This window comes from Amblyraja radiata, chromosome 21 (genome assembly GCF_010909765.2).
Source record: "Amblyraja radiata isolate CabotCenter1 chromosome 21, sAmbRad1.1.pri, whole genome shotgun sequence".
Taxonomy (NCBI): Eukaryota; Metazoa; Chordata; class Chondrichthyes; order Rajiformes; family Rajidae; genus Amblyraja; species Amblyraja radiata.
This window is the reverse complement of record NC_045976.1, coordinates 13,369,809-13,391,089: the sequence shown is the minus strand read 5'-3', so window position 1 is coordinate 13,391,089 and position 21,281 is coordinate 13,369,809. Positions and strand designations below refer to the sequence as shown.

Here is a 21,281-nt window from a genome sequence, read left to right as displayed (position 1 = left end):
GTACCAAGGTACAGCAAAAAGATTGGTACATGGAACAATAAACCTAACTATCAACTGAGGAGTGCTGGGCATGGAATTGAAATACCACACTACTGTAGTGGTGGAGGGTCTCACCATGATGTCGACTGTCAGTTGACAGTTTAGGCCCAAATAAACTCAATTTCTACTCTTTCTGAAAAATGAAATATAACAGAGACTCGTCATGGTCTGTAGCGTAACGTAAGTGTTGGCTGCCAACACACACTGTGCTAGTGTGTAGAAAGGACCTGCAGATGCAGGTTTTATACTGAAGATAGACACAAAGTGCTGCAGTAACTCAGCAGGTCAGGCAGCATCTCTGGAGAACATGGATAGATGTTCATGTTCTATTCATAGAACATGGAGAGATGACTCTGAAGAATGGTCCCAACCCGAAAAACGCCACCCATCCTTTTTCTCCAGACCCGTCGAGTTACTCCAGCAATTTGTGTCTTTTGTGAACCAGCATCTGCAGTTCCTTGTGTCCAATGTTCAGTTCCATTGGCTTGAATAGGGCTGGACATCAAGTGGAGCGTATAAAACGTTTGTATATATATAGAACCATTAATGCAGTAAAAACATCCTAAAACAGGAAAAGAACTAAGTATGAGATTAGGATGGAACTTCCAATCGGCAAGTCATGAAGTCAGGAAGCCATGATGCAGCTTTGTCGGACACTGTTTAGGCTGCATTTGGAGCATTGCATGCAATTCTGGTCACTCCATTACAGGAAGCTGTGGAGGCTTTGAAAAGAGGAAGTTTGCCCGAATGATGCCTGGATTCGGGGGTATGAGCTACAGGGAGAGGTTGGACGAGACTTGGATTGTTCTCCGTCTGAAACGCCAGAGATTGTGGGGAATTTATAAAACAAATTGATGTCTACAATTATATCAACTATTTGTTTCAAAACATAATTCTTTAGACATTCTGAATGCTCAGATCAATCAAATAAAAATCATGGAACAAAATGGCAGTTAGTGGACCAAAAAACAAGTTAATTAATAGCTTATAATTCGGACTGGGTCATAACGTCAGGGCCTGGCAATCAGTCTAAGTCCAGCCATTCCCTGTCTCCCGTTCATTATAAGGCTATCACTTGGAATTTCCTTGGTAATTTTCTTGATCAACTCAACTGTGCAGGAAAATGGATCGCAACTGCACACGAATGAATCAAACTGCTTTAAACATGCTTTGAATTGTACACTGGCATATCAGGATGATTTAAGATCCAGTACAGACTACCTCTTATTCTTTTCAAAGAACATTAAACCATTGTACTTTACCGTCCTTTGAAGAAGGCCACATAGAAAATAGAAGCGTAAGAGTTGACAAATTTTAACAGGAATGATTTCAGAATCAACCTTTCTTCAAAGATCTTTTCTGTTTTGGGGACTTCTGCAAAACAAACACATAACAAACAACTCTTAGTACGTTTAACAGATTTTGATTAAAATAATCTCAGAAAACATTTAAAAGCTCTCAGCAGTTGTTTTTATCACGACGCTCATATCAAGCTTCACGGGGTTTGGATGGAAGTCGAGTCATAAGAAAGGCAAGATCTATGAACTTGTGCCAAGTATGAGATGTGTTTCTCTGGGATTCTCTTGTTCATTGGTGTGCAATGTGTTAGATTGTTAACTACACTTCAGCCACAAGCAAATCATGTGGTGTGTTATTACAAGATGGATTCTCAGAGTTTGTGACTGGTCATTAACTAGATTTATTTCTCTTCCCATCTAGAAAGCAGCAATTCAGTTGCCACTTTAGTCACCTCCACACACCATCCCCTACAACGGTCAATCTCAACACAATTCATAAGCGACAGGAGCAGAATTAGGCCATTCCTCCCATCCTGTCAACTATGCTGTTCAATCATGGCTGATCCACCTTTCCCTCTTAACCCCATTCACCTGCCTTCTTCCCATAACACCCTCTATTCCTCAATTGCCTCCGACAGAAGTCTGGGGTTTCAGGTTCCAGTCTGGTGACTTGAGCATGAAAATACCACCTGTGTGCAGAGCCGGGGTATTGCAACACAAGAGGTCAGAGAGTCATTGACCCTTCGGCTCAACTTGCCCAAGCTGGCCAACATGTCCCAGCTACACTCGTCCCACCTGCCAGCATTTGATCCATATCCCTCAAAACCTGTCCTATCAATGTAGTTGTCTAACTGCTTCTTAAATTTTGGGATAGTCCCAGCCACAACCACCTCCTCTGGCAGCTTGTTTCATACACCCACCACCCTTGATGTGAAAACCTTACCCCTCACTTTCCGGTTACATCTTTTCCCCTTCACTATGTCCTCTGGTCCACGATTCACCTACTCATTGTTTAGGAGAGAAATGCGATCAAGAATTGTGTCTTCCCCCACACTGGTCACATGGAACTTTGACAAGAGCAGGGGAGGTACCACCAATGTATCAGTCAACATCTAATCCCACAGTCACCTAAAGTACGCACAATGAACCTTTGTTAATCCGGCACACCTTGGTGGTGTTGCACTGGTGATTTTCTGCACTCTTTGAAGTTATTCCCCAGTAATTGCATACTTCTCTAATCAACCTTTTTTTAAAGAGGTTGACAACAGCGTAATAAATTTCTCAACGAACCTGCTAAGTTTAAAAGAAGCAGGGAAATCAGAAACAGGCGCGTTTCAACACAGCGTGGGAAACAGGGGGCAGGTGAGTTTAAAAGGACCATGGGAAACAATGTCATAGTTTGACAACGGGAGTGTGGGAACGAGGGGCCTGGTGTGTTCAAAGGGGAGCAGGAACTGTGGAGTGCAGGCATCAGCGGCATGCCAGCGTCACACTGAACCACTGGCATTCCCAAACACCGGGAGAGAGGAGTGGCAGACTTGGACTATAATTGAAGATAGACACAAAAAGCTGGATTAACTCAGCGGGACAGGCAGCATCTCGGGACAGAAGGTGATGTTTCGGGTCGAGACCCTGCGTGCAGTTCTGGTCGCCCCATTACAGGAAAGAATTGGAGGCTTTGGAGAGGGTGCACAGGAGGTTTACCGGAATGATGCCTGGATTAGAGGGTTTTAGCTACAGGGAGACGTTGGACAGACTTGGGCTGTTTTCTCTGGAACGTAGGTTGGGAGGCCTTGAGTAAAAGTATATACAATTATGAGAGGCATGGATAGGGGCAGAAACTATTTTCCAGGGTGGAAATGTCCAGCACCAGAGGGCACAGCTGTAAGTGGAGAGGGGGAAAGTTTAATGGTGATGTGCGGGGCAAGTTGGTGATATGGAACATGCTGCTAGGGGTGGTGGTGATGACAGACATGATTGTGGCATTAAAGCAGCTTTCAGGTAGGCATGGATATGCAGGGAATAGAAGGATATGGTTCATGTAGAAGCAGATGAGATCAATGTGATGACATCATGTTCGGCACAGACATAGTGGGCTGAAATACCCGTTCCTGTGCTGTACTGTTCTATGTTCCATGTTCCATGTTAACAATTTTCCTTATGGTTTGACCATCATGAACCCTGATGATTACCAATGTGGGTCTAGAGGGAGGGAACTCCAATGGCACTCTCCCGTCACGTTTCACGGCATGGCCTTGGTTGGTTGGCTCCCACTGGGTTCATAGGTGATAGGAGAAGAATTAGGCCATTTGGCCCATATGGTCTATTTTGCCATTCAATCATGGCCGATCTATCTTTCCTTCTCAACCACATTCCCCTGCCTTTTCCCCCATAACTCCTGACACCCGTACTAATCAAGAATCGGTCAATCTCCGCCTTAATCAATTGACCACCTCCACACCCTTCTGTGGCAATGAATTCACTCTGACTAAAGAAATTCTTCTTCGTCTCCTTTCAAAAAGTACGTCCTTTTATTCTGAGAGTGTGCCCTCTGGTCCTAGACTCTCCCACTAGTGAAAACATCCTGTCCACATCCACTCTATCCAGGCCTTTCACTATTCGGTAAGTTTCAATGAGGTGACCCTACTCCTTCTAAACTCCACCGAGTACAGGCCCAGTGCCTTCCAATGCTCATCATATGTTACCGCCATCATGGGTGGATCTCCCAATGCAGACCTACCGATTTTGGTCAGCCATTCAGCGACGGCGCCGTAGATCTCGTCCAGGATAAGGATCAGGAGGAGGTTGATGATGACAGCCGTGGCGGTCACTGTGACCCGGATGTTTGACCTCGTGCCCTCATGCGTACTCATTGCCATGGCCGCCGCGATGGAGATCCGGTACACAATCACTCCAAAGACAGCGGAAAACGTCAGGCCAATCTGCACAGGGAGGAACCGTTGGCGTTCACATATATCACCAGAAGTGTTTAGTTTAGTTTAGAGATACAGCACGGAAACAGGCCCTTCGGCCCACCGAGTTTGCACCGACCAGCAATCCCTTATACTATCCTGCACACACTAGGAACAATTTTACATTTATACCAAGCCGGTTAACCTACAAACCTGTACGTCTTTGGAGTGTGGGAGGAAACCGAAGATCTCGGAGGAAACCAACGCAGGTCACAGGGAGAACGTACAAACTCCATACAGACAAGCACCATAGTCGGGATCAAACCCAGATCTTTGGCGCTGTACGACAGCAACTCTACCACTAGTGTTACCGTGCTGTTGCCTTCAACAAGTACCACCTTTGTCGGGCAAGAGGCACTTCTTAATTTTTGACATTTTCCAAACAAACAAAACTAATTTCAATTCAGCAAAATGTTGTTCGGGTACTGATACTGCAAAAAAAGTGCTGCCAGTCCTACCATGAACAGAATCGACACAAAATTGCCCAGGTAGCCAAGAACACGATCTCGCCAGGTCAACTTCTCATTCTCAGCCTGTTGGGTTGAGGAAGGTGAGAGAGAAGAAAAAGAGAGAAGAGAGCATTACGTAATTAATGAACAACATTGAAGACTGCTAAAGTCAAAATCAAAGTCCAAGTATCCTTTATTGTCATTCAGACCTTTCGGTCTGAGGTGAATTTCGTTGCCTTGCAGTCATACATATAATAAAAATAACAAAAACACACAATAAACACAAATTTAACATCCACCACAGTGTGTTCACCAGGCACCTCCTCACTGTGATGGAAGGCAAAAGTCTTATAGTCTTTGTCTCTTCCCTCCTTGTTCTCCCTCTGTGCTGAGGCGATCCAGGCCTCCGATGACGTGACCCCGCCAGGTAATGGTAAGTAAGTCCCGCGGCTCAACCGTGCCCCTCGAACGGGCCGGTTCAAACTCCATGGCCCGGGGTGGTCAAAGCAGCCAAAGCTGCCGCCCTCCAGTCCAGCGGACGAAGCTGTTGTTGCGGGAGCTCCGGAAAAACAGGTCACCAACCTGTGACCTGCGAGCTCCCGACGATGTCGTCCACTGGGCCCCGCGGCCGAGCCTCCGAAGTCGGGTCCGCCGCCGCCCCCAATACATCTGCACGTCTTTGGGATGCAGGAGGAAACTGGAGCACCAGGAGGAAACCCACGCAGACACGGGGAGAATGTGTAGACTCCCACACACAGACAGGTCAAGATTGAACCTGGATCTGTGGCACTGCGAGGCAGTGGCACTACCAGCTGCACCACTGTGCTGCCCTTTGCGATGGTTTCACTGAAAATTCATGCTCCCTCCCAGAGAGATCGCACAAGATCGCTGAACAATATTTGCCCTCCAGATAACTAATTAAATGTAATTAGCATGTATCCATGCTCAATCAATCAATCAATCAATCAAATGAAGAGTGATGTTCTCACAGGTAAATAAGATAGAAAATTAAAAAATACTTCTGGAAATCTAAAATAAACCCAGAAAATTATCAAAATATTCAGGAGGTCTGGCAGCATCGATGGGAAGCAAAACATTCTCCAGAAACGTTAACGCTGTTTCTCTTCCCACAGATGCAGCCTGACCTGCTGAATATTTCCATTGTTTTTGGAAACATAGAAAATAGGTGCAGACTAGGCCATTTGGCCCTTTGAGCCAGCACCGCCATTCAATATGATCATCCAAAATCAGTACCCCGTTCCCGCCAGCAAGTGTGTGTGATCAGGAGTTTTCAAGAGGCAAGTATTGGTCTGAAAACAACTAACACTGAGAAATGGGTGCCAAGGAGACAGAAATAACTGCAGATTCTGACATCTTTAGCAAAACACAAAGTGCCGGAAGAACTCAGCAGGTCAGGCAGGGAATGAATAAGCAACAATTCGGGTCACACACTGACTAACACTCCTGGTTCTCCTTTCAGCTGCTGCCATGAGGTTTTTTTTTTTACAAGTCCACAAGCAAGTAGAGCAGACTGGACTTTGATCCTCATGTACGTGGAGCCCCTTACACCCACCGCTGTACTAGTTGCACTTCTGAAGGTGTGTCTGCCTATAAACAGTGATCATGCTGGCAGGAAGATTGTCTGCACATGCACGCCCTCTGGTGGCAACATGCAGGTACAGTGACAAACTCCCAAACACAACACAGCCAACATTACGCCTTCTGGTAAACTGAACCCCATTGAATTGTAAACTTCTCATGCGACGCACAAGTCTGGAGGGGGAGGTGGGGGAAGGGACGGCTGAGTAACATCTTGAGCTAATCACTACTCTGTGATTTCTCAAATAATGCTGAGATGCCTTGTAACAGGATAACCCATTAAGCTGCAAATCAATACTGCTGAGGCTGGTCGCTTTGTAGGTCTTCTTGTGTTCAGTTTAGTTTAGAGATACAAAGAGGAGGGGCAGGACAAAGACTGGCAAGTGATAGGTGGACATCGGCCACAAACGAAAGGTGAAAAGATAGAAGGTGCGAAACAAAGGGATTGAAGAGTTGTGAATTGTGGATGGGGAGGAGTGAACTAGGTGCACCTCCAGGTGGGGCACAGGGGAGAATGGGGTGGAGTTGTACTTACCTACAATTGGGGAAATCAATGATCATACCATTGGGTTATAAGCTACCCAAGAGGAATATGCGAAACATATTTGAACAATCTTGTAAAACTTCACTCTTTGGTTGAGAAGCAGAATTGAAGATTTAACACAAGAACCCCCATGAGCCTATTCACTGGTGTTAGACCTCTCCAGATCAGTCACAATCGACCAAGACAACGGCAACTGTTTTTTTACTAGTCACAACTCTCCTTATCTCATACTTTTTGTCTTTTCATCTATGTCTACCCATTTGCCATTCAGCCTCATCACCTGTATCCATCTATTACTTTGTCGTGGCCCCACCTCTCTCCCAGCACCACCCCACCCCCCCCACCCCCCCCTTACAATCAGTCTGAAGAAAGGTCCCAATGCAAAATATAACCCATCCATGTTCTCCAGCAATGCTGCCTGACCCGCTGAGTTATTCGAGCACTTTGTGTCTTTTCTTGTAAACCAGCACCTGCAGTTCTTTGTAAGATAACAGCAGCTGTTTTGTAATTGAAGTGCCTCCTTCTTGCACACAGCTCAGGGGAGGTGTGGGTGCTGGGTGAGTACTTTCCTTGCAGCGCTGATGTAAGATTCCACTCAGAAACAGACAATTACTCTCGCCTGTCCTTGTAAACACCAGGAATCGAGTAATTGGGCTGCTTTGAACTGTAGCACGGGCACCAGAGGGACAAAGTCTCAGAACGACACCTGAGGCACCTCCAGGGAATCATTAGCAAAGAGATCACCTACCAGAGCAGAGCTCCTCCAACACAGCAACACCATGGCTTCTACTCTGCCAGCCAATTCGCCCCCTCTCCTTCCCTACCTCACTCTCGGCCACTCTTGTACCTAATCACAAGCTTGAAAGCACGCACTACTAGACTCAGGAACAGCGTCTTCCCCTCTGTTATCAGGCTTCTGAATGGTCCTTCCATAAGCTAGGGTACTGTCCGATTCACCTCTACCCCATTGCGGACATTGGACTTTGTCTCTGGAACTGATGCGCAACAATGCAAAACAAATCATGCACCTCAATATATGTGACAATATTAAACATTATTGAAGACATTTTGTTTATTATTGTCACATATATTGAGGTACATGGTTTGTTTTGCATGTGATCAGATAATACTACACAAATACAATAAAGTTAAACACAAATATTATAGGTAGAGCAAAGAGGAAGATAGAGTCCAGAATGTAGTTCTCAGCATTGTTACTCATCAGTTCCAGAGACAAAATCCAATGTCCTCAATGAGGGTACTGGACCTACCACAGATTTTCATTACTGCACTTTAAATAAAACACATCTGATTATTATCATGGGCAGTTCTGTTAACTGGTGGAGGAGAGGAAACGTGAAGCTCATCTGCTTAATGAACTGCAGTTGTGTTTAGTTCATATAAATATTCATTTATAAACCAGACTGACTGTTTCTCTCACGCACTCTGAATCCATAGATCTAGATGACATAACAATGACTATTGCCAGTCCAAGTAAGTTTCTTTTAAACACTTCCCAAATGGATCTGACAGGCCTCTTGCAAAGGAGAGGCATTAGTCAGAGAAGCATAGAAAATAGGTGCAGGAGTAGGCCATTCGGCCCTTCGACCCTTCAATATGATCATCATCCAAAATCAGTACTCCGTTCCTGCTTTCTCCCCATATCGCTTGATTCCATTTGCCCTAATAGCTACATCTAACTATCCAGTATATCAAATATATCCAGTGAATTGGCCTGCACTGCCTTCTGTGGCAGAGAATTCCACAGATTCACAACTCTCTGGGTGAAAATTCAGAGGATCAGGAACAGCTGCAAAGGGCCACAAAGGATCAGGTACAACAGGGAGACACACAAAATGCTGGGTTTTGTGTAATTCAACAGGTCAAGCAGCACCTCTGGGCAAAAGGAATAGGTAACGTTTTGGGTCGAGACCCTTCTTCAGTGAGAGTCAGGGGAGAGGGAAACTGGATGTATGAGGCGGTACAAAGAACAAAAGAATGAATGGTATGAAAAGACCAGATCAAAGCCAGCAAGTCCTCATTATCACCTCTTCCACAGCCAACAATGGATCATTGTGGGCTCCACCTTTCCCTGATCATCGTTGCTGGCCTCGATTTGTTCTTTTTATACCTTTCATTCTTTTGTAATGAAAAACTGAGTAATTCAATGGATTGGCAATGAATTCCCCAGACTCACCAGCCTCTGACTAAAGAAATTCCTCCTCATCTCCTTTCTAAAGGGACGTCCTTTTATTCCGAGCCAGAATGGCCTCTGGTCCTAGACTCTCCCACTAGTATAAACATCTATCAATTGTGATCCGCTACCAATTGTGGCAAACAGCTTGAAAATGAGTTGTGAAAACTATTGAGTGGCCACTTCACTGCCCAGGGCTTGGAGTACTTTTTGTTCTACCTACTCAGGAAAGCATTCCTGCTTGTTCTCTTGGAACATTCTTGGGAAGGTGCACTGGCTGTATTCTATTTCAAAGCAATTCCTTCTTGCCAACACCATACACTTCATACTTTAGATGTGCGATGGTTAGCATCTGCACCTGTGCCAGGATTAAAGTTTACCAACGGACTTCATAACACTTAACAATTCCATGAATAGATCCTGGTTTTGATTTTAATAACCCAGATGCTTTCAATTACACTAGAAATATGCACCTGCAGCAGTAGTGAAATCATTTCACCACTCTGCTTCTTCCTGCTCTCTGGGAGATGATGATGTTGCTTCTGTCGGCACGATACGCGAGCTGGTAAACAAGGCCAGGGAGCGGCAAAGGGGTCGGTTAGGATTGGCAAAGTCTTTGGTTGGAAAAAATGACACAAAGTGCTGGAGTAACTTGGCATCTCAGTCAAGAAGCGTCTCGGGAGAAAATGGATAGGTAACGTTTTGGATCAGGACCTTTCTTCAGACTGTTCCCTTTTTATAGGAACCAGCATCTGCAGTTCCTTGTTTCTACTAAGTCTTTGGTTGATATACACATGTTTGAAATGGAAATTTGAATTACACAGAGCATTATTTTTTTAATTATTTGCCATCTGCATTAGGCATGAAAAGTCAGTAGCTGTATGTACCTACTATGTCTAGATAATTCATAGATTAGGGACGTTTAACATTTTGCAGACTTTAGTTTGGAGACAGTGTGGAAACAGGCCCTTCGATCCTCAGAGTCCATGCCGACCATCGATCACCCATTCACACTAGTTCTATGGTCTTAGTCATGGAAAACAACAAATGGATTCACAAGGTACACAAAAATGCTGGAGAAACTCAGTGGGTGCAGCAGCATCTATGGAGCGAAGGAAATAGGCAACGTTTCGGGCCGAAACACAAAGGGTTTCGGCTCTAAACGTTACCTATTTCCTTCGCTCCATAGATGCTGCTGCACCCGCTGAGTTTCTCCAGCATTTTTGTGTACCTTCGATTTTCCAGCATCTGCAGTTCCTTCTTGAACACAAATGGATTCACAATGTGGCCCCAAGTCATAAGATCACATCCATGGACTGTTCTTTGCCAGAGACACTGTGAGAGGTAACTGTGGGACTAAACAACATCTGTGTCAGTGGTGACAATGAGACTAGCTCAAGGTTAGTGGTAGAGAGTACCTCCCAGGATGAAGCATCAGAGATATCTGCAGACCTTTGAGGTGAGAGCTGGCCAAGAGATCCCCAGAGTTTGAGTCTTCATACTTCGCCATCGTGCAAAGTCCATGTGTTAGAAACAACTGATCAAGCTCACCTGTACATGATTGCCCCCCTCCCCCTCGATGATAATTTTATATTCGTGCAGTGAATGGAGAAGTGGCACCTGATTTCAGTGTGTATATATAATGCTGTGCTTTGTACAACTGGGAGGGAGTGAGGATCTGCTCCCCAACCTGCACAGGTAAGGTTGAGTACAGTAAATGTGTGGCTGCTTGATTATTGCCCGGGCAGTCCAAGAGATCCGTTCACCATCCACTCCCTACACACAAGGGCAACTTACGGCGGCCAATTAACCTACAAACCCACACGTCTTTGGGACATGGGAGGAAGCCTGAGCACCCGGAGGAAACCCACGCGGTCCCAGGGAGAACATGCAAACTCCACACACAGACAGCACCCGAGGTCAGGATCGAACCCAAGTCTCCGGCGCTGTGAGGCAGCAGCTCGACCCACTGCCTTTCTGAAGGTCTTACTTAGCACTAATGAATAACAAATCTATGCAACGTATTTGGGAACCACGCTCTCAGATTTCTGTACAACAGTGGAGAGGAAACACAGTTCTGTGGACTTGGCAATTTACTGTCCTACTGTGGCAAGTTGAGGATTTTGTGCTCCTAATCTAGGAGGGAAAGTGCATAAACACATGCAAGTGTGAAAATCAATACAACTTGCTATGTTTTTCATCTTTAGTAAATGGGGAAAAAATGCCAGCAAGAAATCAGGTGCCTAATCTCCACATTCAAATGTTAAACCAGCTTCGTTTTTCTTCGTGTTGCTTCTCATGAACCAGCATCTATAGCTCCTAGTGTTACGTGTTGTGGCACCCTGAAACTGTTGTTCACCTCATTACTGAGTGAGTGTGGAAGTTGATGAGAACCATGCAAGATCCATTGAGATGAGGTAATTTATAGTCAGGCATACAAAACGGAAACAGGCCCTTCGGTCCAACTTGCCCTTGCCGACCATGGTGCCCCATCTATGCTATTTGGCCCATATCCCTCTAAATCTTTCCTCTCCATGTAGCATGTCTTTTCAAACGCTGTTATTTTATCTGCCTCAAATTTCTCCTCTGGCTCAATTAGGTGGTGAAGGCATTGCCCCTTGTGCTCCAGAGAGGTCCATGTGTGTGTCTCAGTACCAGAAACTTCATACCCGTCCACTCCCAAACTTTTATCATTGGCAGTTCAGGGCAAAGTGTGGTCACATTAAAGCAGGCACCAACTGGCAACATGACAGATATGTAGATTGACACAAAAAGCTGAAGTAACTCAGCGGGTCAGAGAGCATTTCTGACAAAAGGGAATAGGTGACGTTTCGGGTCGAGACCCTTCTTCAGACCCAAAATGTCACATATTCCTTTTCTCCAGAGATGCTGTCTGACCCGCTGAGTTACTCCAGCTTTTTGTGTCTATCTTCCGTTTAAATCAGCAACTGCAGTTCCTTCCTACACATGACAGATACGGATCTCATTAAAACAAGGATGCATCTCTTCAACTCAAGCCTAATCACAGTAACACAAGCATTGAGTATAAAACTTTCACATTATTAAGACGTTGGGCTAGAAATTTCTTGAATCACAAAAATACTTGTTGAACTAACAGTGTGGAGACTGCAGGGCAATGAGGCACACCAGAGTTCTGGAGACAGAAACAGATCCTTCTGCCAACCTCGTCCATGCCAACCAAGATGCCCCATCTACGATAGTCCCATTTGCCCACATTTGTCCCACGTCTCTCTCAAACTTTCCACAAACCTCATAAGTGTTAGGAGCAGAATTAGGCCATTCGGCCCATCAGGTCTACTCCGCCATTCAATCATGGCTGATCTATCTCTCGCTCCTAACCCCATTCTCCTGCCTTCTCCCCATAACCCCCAACACCCGTGCTAATCAAGAAATGATTCGGACACCTGTCCAAGTGTCTTTTAAATATTGTTATTGCACCTCATTTACTCTTTATATCCCAAGGATTGTCAAAGTACATTAGCAAAGCCCCTTAACTTGGATAACCTTATAATCACTAAGGGCTATCTGGTGCGCAGAAACTGGGTCACCACGCCAACAAATAATGTTAAACTCCATCAGTAGACACAACCGTTCCGCAACAAGTGCAGAGTTGCCACAGAAATGGGAAATACAACAAAAAGGAGATGGAAACGCAAGACACCTCTTGACGTTCCTTGGTGATAACTTTTTAATTCATAGCTTGTGCTGTCTAGTCCCAGTACAATATTTCCCACTAACGGTGAACAACCATGTCAGAAGAAACTTTCTTATGTACAGCTAGACAGTAGAGCATCACTTTACTGGTGGTGCCCAGATAGGTCGATTGACGAGGGGTCCTAGAGTCTTTTGCAGCACTGCTTCCAGCACTTAAGGCGCCTTTTTCAATGTCCCGAGGGTGTTAAAGGATGTACATAATGCAAATCTTTCCTTTAATATCCTTTGTGTTCTTTGGCCTTCGCTTCACATCTGCAAAAATGTAATCTCATCTAATCTAATTCAGGAGCATGAAAGACGATTATGACGTCTGTTTTGATGCTGCTAATGAGACAATATGCACCACTGAAATGACTACACTGTGCTAGGAACAGATCTACAACTCTATCCACAAGTGATCTGTGCTTTCTACAGAGGTGGTCAATTCCAAAGCTCCACAAGGAAGCTTGGAGATGACTTGCCACATTTTATTGGGAAGGATAAAGGTCTAATGGTACATTATTGTGTTCCCATAAAGCTTGCTTGTGCTGATCAAATGGGACTAAACGGTTTTGCTCTTTGCAGCAGGCATGCCTAATTCACCAAGCGCTCACGATCCCAAGAGTCGGTCAAATAGCTTTGTTGATGCACCACAGCCCCACAACAAAACAAACAGACGTTTGTTGAGAGGGCGCTGCCTGCTGTGCCTCGGGATTAGTAAACAGGGAGCACATTACAGTCGGCGCATCAGGCCGATCACAAATCACTCACAACCAGTCGGAAAATTTCATTCCAGCATCTTGATACGTCATAGTGCATGTCGCGAAGACACTTTTAAAAACTGGGGAGGACACGCGACAAATGAGTTTTTAAAAAAAATAAGAAAAGTGTGTTAAATTGTGGTGTCAAGAGTCCTGTCACCACCTTAAACACATTTCATGCAGATTCTTTCCTTGAGACTGTAAATCAAACTTGCTGCAAATATTTCCCAGTAGCAAAATTATAATGATGATGGTTTAGTTACAAAGAGGAGGTAGGAACTCTGGCCCAGCAAGGGGTTTACACATCATAGCATTGATAATCAGAGGCAGCGGCAGGTGCTTAACCCTCGAGGCATTTCATAAGATCTATATTTCGTCATGACGTAAAGGGGGACGTTTGGCCCATTGTGTCTGTGGCAGCTCACAGAACTATCTCATTCCCTCCCTAATTCTCCCTGGAAACTGGTCACCCCACCTTTCCATCAACTCCCCCAGATTCTACCAATTCCTCTAGCACAGACAATTTAGTGTGGACAACAAACCTGCCAGCACGTCACTTTACTGATGGTAACCTCAACTTTACAATCCAAATCATCCACTTTGGCTCAGAGTCTACTGGAGATTTAAAAACTATACATCATTTATCTTATTGGTCATCGGGATTGATTGAATTGAATGAATGATACAGCATGGAAACAGACCCTTCAGCCCACCGAGTCCGTGCCAGCCACCCATTCACACTAGTTCTATGTTATCCCACTTTCCCAGCAACTCCCTACACACCAGGGGCACTTTACAGAGGGCCAATTAACCTACAAATCTGCATGATTTTGGGACATGAGAGAAAAATGGAGCACCCGGAGGAAACCCATGCAACAGAGAGAACGTGCAAACTCCACACAGACAGCACCCGAGATCAGGATCGAACCCAGGTCACTGACGCTGGGAGGCAACAGCTCCTCCAGCTGTGCCACTGTGCTGCCTCTTGTGGATTGGTGTGGATCTGCGGCCACAGTCCAGTTCAATGCTTCAACAATTGGGTCAGCATCATCTGCTTGGTGATTGTAATTTCCCCCAATTTCCTCCCTTGATCCTTTAATCTAATTTTCCAGATCACTTTAGCCAATTCTGTTTTCATACCCACATATCTAGCAACATTCGAATACTTCTCTTGTACCCATCTTCTCCCTGACTGAAAGTAAAATTCAATCTCACTATGATCGTTGCTACCAGAGCTTTAACTGAGAAGTCCTTTATGGGGCGGCACAGTGGCATAACAGCAGAGCTGCTGCCCATCAGTGCCAGAGACCCAGGTTCGATCCCAACTACGGGTGCTGTACCGATTTTGCACATTCTCCCTGGGACCACGTGGGTTTTCTCCGGGTGCTCCGGATTCCTCCCACACTCTAAAGACGTACAGGTTTGTAGGTTAATTGGCTTTGGTAAAAATTGTAAATTGTCCCAATTGTCTAGGATAGTGTTAGTGTGATGTGGTGATTGCTGGGCTGCATAGACTCGGTAGGTCAAAGGGCCCGTTTTCCACGCTGTATATCAAAACTAAACTAAAGTAAATACAGTAATTCTGCGTCATGGCACAATACCAGTTCCAATATAGCTCTCTCGTTGCTCGTCTCCAAAATCCACTGTTCTAAGAAGCTATCCTGAATGCCCTTAGTGAACTCTTCCTCCAGTTTCCACTGCACATCTGTATTTTCCACTCTGTATAGATTAGGATCTTTCCATTACCTACGCTCTCACTGTGCTCGGCAGCATCTCAGAGCTATAGATCAGCATGCTCTCCGTATCTCTTCTTGCATCAAATTCCATCTAGGATATTTGATGAAAATGAATACAAGGAAGAAACTTAAACCACAAACATTAATCTCTTCATCCCAATGAATACAGGATGTTGACCATGTTAAATCCTTTCGCAAGCGAATTCTATTCCTTTCAGGCCTTTCATAAGCACAAATTAAACAATATGTTCAAAAATAACCTACTAAAGGCTGCAGTAAATTGAATTTAGATGGAGCATTACACAGAGTATGATATTAGAAGGAGTTATAGTTACCAGGTTTAGGCCACCCATAGCTGATAGAACCTTGCCGCTCCATTTGGTATTGTCCTTTGTGCATCTTTGCTGCTCATTTATCTCCTGTAAAACAATGCTGTTTATAATTGGCATGTCTGTGCAGAATGCGGTCAAAGGCACCAATTGAAACACGACAAACTATAATCTCATCAAAACAAGGAGACATCTCCAAAAGTCAAGGGCTTTCTCACCAACACACGAGCATTGAGTATAGAACTTTCACAGCGTAAAGACACCAGGCTAGAAATTCTTTATTGAGGTAAGTTCATAAGATCATGTCATTGGAGCTTAATTCGGCCATTTGGCTCAGTGAGTCTGCTCCGCCATTGAATAATGGCTGATCTATCTTTCCCTCTCAACCTACCTTCTCCCCATAACCTTTGACACCCTTAATAATCAAGAATCCGTCAATCACCACTTTAAAAATACCCAAAGACTTTGCCTTCACAGCCCACTGTGGCAATGAATTCCACAGATTCACCACCCTCTGGCTAAATACATTTCTCCTCATCTCCTTTCTATAGGAATGTACTTTTATTCTGAGGCTGTGCCCTCCAGTCTTAGGGTCTCCAACTAGTGAAAACATCCTCTCCACATCCACACTATCCAGGCCTTTCACTATTCAGTAAGTTTCAATGAGATTTCCTCTCATCCTCATCCTCATCGCTTGTGGGCGGCGCGACTCTTGTCAGCAGCGGCCTCTGCAGTCCGTCTCTTTTTATTGTTTTCTGTCTTGTTCTATGTAGTTTTTATTGTTTTTTTTGTCGGGGTATGTGTGTGGAGGTGGGGTGGGGGTGGGGGGGACTTTAAGGTCTTTCCCCTGCACGGGAGACCCGACCTTTTCTTTGTCGGGTCTCCGTTGTCGTTGGGGCTGCAACGTGGAGCGGCCTCCAACAGGAATGACCTGGGGCTCCAGTCGCGGAGCTGCGGATTTACTCACTATCACGGAGCTGGCCGAGTGCGGAGCGGGTGTAGCTGTGGTGGAACGCTGCTGTGACCCGACACCCGGAGATTCGGACGCTCCTACCGCAGGTCTGTGGACAGTAATACCGGAAGCCCGCGGGTCCCTGGTGGGAGACCGCTTTTCGGGGCTTCCGCAACGGCGACTTCTCCCGCCCGAGTTGCGGGGTTGAAGAGTACCTGGAGCGGGGCATACATCACCGCCCCGCGCGGCTTGGAATGGCCGCGGGACTTTGTGAGCGCCCGCCGGGGCTCCAACACCAAGAGCCCACCGGGGCTCCAATACCAAGACCCGGTGCGTGGCCTTGCATCACCCGGTGTGGCTTTAATGGCTGCGGGACATTTAACATCGCCCGCCAGGGGCTTTGACTGGGGCTTTGACTCTGTCTTTGACTCTGACATGGGGGGGAGAGGGGAGTGCAGGGGAGAGATATGTTTAAGTTTTGCCTTCCATCACAGTGAGGAGGACTCACTGTGATGGATGTTTATGTGAATTGAATTGGAGTGTGTCTTGGTTCTTTTTTTGTATGGCTGCAGAAACCAAATTTCGTTTGAACCTCATGTGAGGTTCAAATGACAAATAAAAGGTATTGTATTGTATTCTAAGCTCCAGCAAGTATCGGCCCAGAGCTGTCAAATGCTCATCATACATTAAACCAAACATCCTCTGGACCCCTTCCAATGCCAGCACATTCTTCCTCAGATATGGGGCCCAAAACTGCTCACTATACTTCAAATGTGTTCTGACTAGTGCCCTATAAAGCCTCAGCAAGACATCCGTGTTTTCGTATTCTAGTCCTCTCCAACTGAATGCAAGCATTGCATTCGCCTTCCTCTCTACCAATTCAACTTGCAAATTATCCTGAACACAGCCAAAAAGCTGGAGTAACTCAGCGGGTCAGACAGCATCTCCGGAGCGAAGGAATAGGTGACGTTTCTGGTCGAGATCCTTCTTCAGACTGAGAGTAACCTTTGGGGAATCCTGCACCAGCAGCTCCAATCACCGATTTCTGAATCCTCTCCTCATTTAGAAAATGGTCAATGCCTTTATTCCTACTATCAAAGTGCATGACTGCACATATTGCTACACTGTATTCCATCCACCACTTATTTGCCCACTCTCCCCCAACCTGGGGTCATGCTGTCAGAGGTGGATATTCGGGAGATGGAGAGTAGTTGGGCTTTAGAGGAAATCATGATACGGGTGACCTGCAGAGACCTGGTCCTACGGTAGGGCCAAGTTTTTCTCATAGCATTCACCAGAGAAAATTACAAGCAGCATGCCTGTGATGTGCAGTTTGCCCTCTAACTCACTGCACGCTCTAAAAAGCCTCTATGCACAAGGACTTCTTCCAAGCATAGTATTCCAGCCGACATTTTCCCAAAACATGCAACCCCCAAAGAGTTGTTGACTGGATTTTGGACAAGCTGCTTTTGCAGCAAAAACTTAATCACAAAACTTACATTTAGATCCTTTTTTTCTTTTAATTGCTTCTTCTGCAGAAGTTTAGTTTCATATTCCGGTCTTGGGTGCTCCTAAAATAACGCAAAACTGGTCAGGCACAATTCAACAAAACGCAACTTATGAAATATTATACGCTGCCATTGGCAACAGTGAGTTGGAAAATACTGTCTATGCGGGGCCAAGCAGTCAAAATGGGGCAAAATTAAAGTTAACGTGAGCACGTTTGAAGAAAATGGCCCGAAGGTCTGACAAAGGACTTGATGGTTTGGACAATAGGATTTTAAGTAGGAAATTGCTGGTAGTTCCGTCATAACTTTCTAAAATCCTAATAAAGCACCAATTGATGTTGGAAATGTGCAAGTTCAATTCCTGAACTCAACATGGATTGGTAGCCCAAATTTAAGAACGAAGGATTTGAGCACTTGGAGAGATTTGATCTTACCAGAGGGAAGAAACATGGATTTGTACATATGGGACGTGTCTGCCAAACACAGAAATGCTTGTGGAAGTTACCCACGTGATGGAAAAGGGAATGTCTGTGCATGTACATTGGTTTGAGTCCCAGGGCATTCGCTATGCCTCACAAGAGTGAAAACTAGCAAGTGGTTTAAAGATCAGGCATTAGATAACAGATTGGTAGCAATGTGTATGCACTCAAACAGAAAGGAGGCCTATACTACAATCTTAACAACATGTGCTGTGCCTTAAAATATTTACATTTTTTGTTGAATGACATAGATTATATAATCAAGTTTGCCACTGACACAATGGTGATGTTGTAGTTAGCACTGACAGGGACAGAAACTCTCATTAAACTAAATTAATGGGCACATTTACAGCAGATGGATTTTATCACAAGTGTGTGTAAATCCAGGATAGAAGATTAACAGAGAGCTTCCTGAAAAATAAAGTGTTGTATTAAAATAGTAAAGAGGTAATAATAAAAGATGAGGTGCAGAGACATTGAGGAGTCCATGTGCAATAACATCATGTAAATGTGTGAAGACAAATTCAAAATAGTAAGCAAAAGAACTGAATGGAATTTTAACATTTATATTGAGAGGACGTGAAGGTCTGGTCAGACCACATTTGGTGTCTTGTGTGCAAATCTGGGCAACACAACACAAAGGATACATTCATTTGGAAATTACTGCAGACATGTTCTGCTGAAAGTTACTAGCAGTGAAAAACAATGGTCTGCTGGTATAAACGATGAAATACAAAGGAAGGAAATGTCTGCATTCAAAGTCTCAAACCTTCATGCGTTCCTTGAAGCATAATTGGCAACAAAAGAGAAAGGAAACATTAAAATAACACAATATATAAAACAAAATATTTCTAGCGATGAATATGATTTTACATAGAAAATAGGTGCAGGAGTAGGCCATTCGACCCTTCGAGCCAGCACTGTCATTCAATATGATCATGGCTGATCATCCAAAATCAGTACCCCGTCCCACTTTCTCCCCATATCCCTTGATTCTGTTAGCCCTTAGAGCCATATCTAACTAACTCTCTCTTCATTTAGTGGCATCAGAATCAATAAGACTGCTGGCTACAAGTTGCATACATAAATCATGAACAACAGCGATTCGATTTGGTGTCGTTCATGGATCTGTGAACAGTGGCACAGTAGACATAAAGGTAAGCATTTTGTTCCTTGCTGTTGGTGTCTGCGGCAGATTGTCATTCTATTATAAGCTGCTTAAGCTGTTTAAGGGCCTGACCTCCTAATTTAATGAATAACATTTATTTTTTAAACTTTTGTAATCCTTTCGTAATATTAAAAAAAATTCCAAACATTTGAAAATCTCGTTTTTTTTTTACTTTTTAGAGTTACCGGGTGGAATTTTAGAATTAACGGTACTCGGTACTGGCAAGTAACGTCACAAAGAATAGCACAGTCCGCACATATTATTACCTCTACAATGTCGTTAATCAGCTTGTGTCACTGCCTCGAGATCTAGTGCACAGCAAAATGAGGTGCAAACATCAGGAACACAAGGTGACTTCCATCAGTTTTATTTGTCTTTTCAAGGTTTCAAGGCCAGTTTATTGTCACATGTACCAATTAAGGTACAGTGAAATTCAGATTGCCACACAGTCATACCAATAAACAGCAACAAGACACCCAAATACATTTTTAACATGAACATCCACCACATCGACTCCCCCACATTCCTCACTGTGTCGGAAGGCAAAAAAAGTTCAATCTTCTTCCCTTCTTTGGTCTCCCGTGGTCTTGGCACTCAAACCTTCCGGTGTCGGGGCGATCTTGGCTCCTACAACTGGCCGGCGAGCCCTCCGCATCGGAGCGATCAAGCTCCCGCATCGGGGGGGGGGGGGATCTCAGCTCCCCACGCCAGGCGATCGGACTCCAGAGTCGAACCTCCTGCAGCATGGAACTTCCCGACATCAGTCTCTACCCAAGAATGTGAGCTCCTCCATGTTGAAATCCGCAGGCCGCAGTTGGAGCGTCGATACCAGGCAAGGGATCACATGCTCCGATGGCAAGTCCGCGGCCCAGCGGTGGGGCTCAGTCAATCTCGAGCAAGGCCTCCAGCGCCATGATGTTAGGCCGCAGAGCAACCGGAGATACGATCCGGAAAAAAAAAATCTCATCTCCGGCAAGGTAAGAAATTGAAAAAAACTTTTCCCATGACTCCACCTTCCCCACATAAAACAAACCAGAGAATATTAACACATATTTTTAAAACACACTAAAAATAACAAAAAAAGCCGAAAAGGCAGACTATAGGCGAGGCTGCCATCGCTCACAGCATCATCCAGCACACTCCATTTAAGGCGACTGCTAGGTTGCTACCTCAGTGTAAACGCCAGCTACAATAATTCAGTGAATAAGGTTAATGCCTCAGTTAGAGCACCAGCCAATAAGACCAGAAGTCATAGGAGCAGAATTAGGCCATTCAGACCATCGAGTCTACTCCACCATCTGATCATGGTTGATCTATCCTTCTCTCTCAACCCCATTCTCCTGCTTTCTCCCAACCTTTGACGCCCTTATCAATCAATGACTTATCAATCTCCGCTTTATAAATAATGCTTCTCCTGTTCTTTTCCATCGAATATCACCACAACTACCATTTCTTTTGAAGACAGGCACAAAAAGCTGGAGTAACTCAGTGGGTCTCGCAGCATCTCTGGAGGAATGGAATAGGTGATGTTTCAGGTCG

At 44.8% G+C, this 21,281-nt stretch overlaps 1 protein-coding gene across 1 annotated transcript in view; it reads right to left on the bottom strand.

The window, feature by feature from the left end:
- The window catches only part of LOC116985128 (anoctamin-2-like), an 83,122-nt gene that overhangs the window by 14,197 nt on the left and 47,644 nt on the right, over positions 1 to 21,281 (bottom strand). The window contains exons 14-18 of the mRNA XM_033039594.1: positions 19,344 to 19,355; positions 18,087 to 18,158; positions 4,768 to 4,842; positions 4,078 to 4,279; positions 1,302 to 1,413 (exon numbers count right to left, since the gene is read on the bottom strand). Of these exons, the coding sequence (XP_032895485.1) occupies positions 1,302 to 1,413; positions 4,078 to 4,279; positions 4,768 to 4,842; positions 18,087 to 18,158; positions 19,344 to 19,355 (473 nt within the window). The remainder of the gene's footprint in view (positions 1 to 1,301; positions 1,414 to 4,077; positions 4,280 to 4,767; positions 4,843 to 18,086; positions 18,159 to 19,343; positions 19,356 to 21,281) is intronic.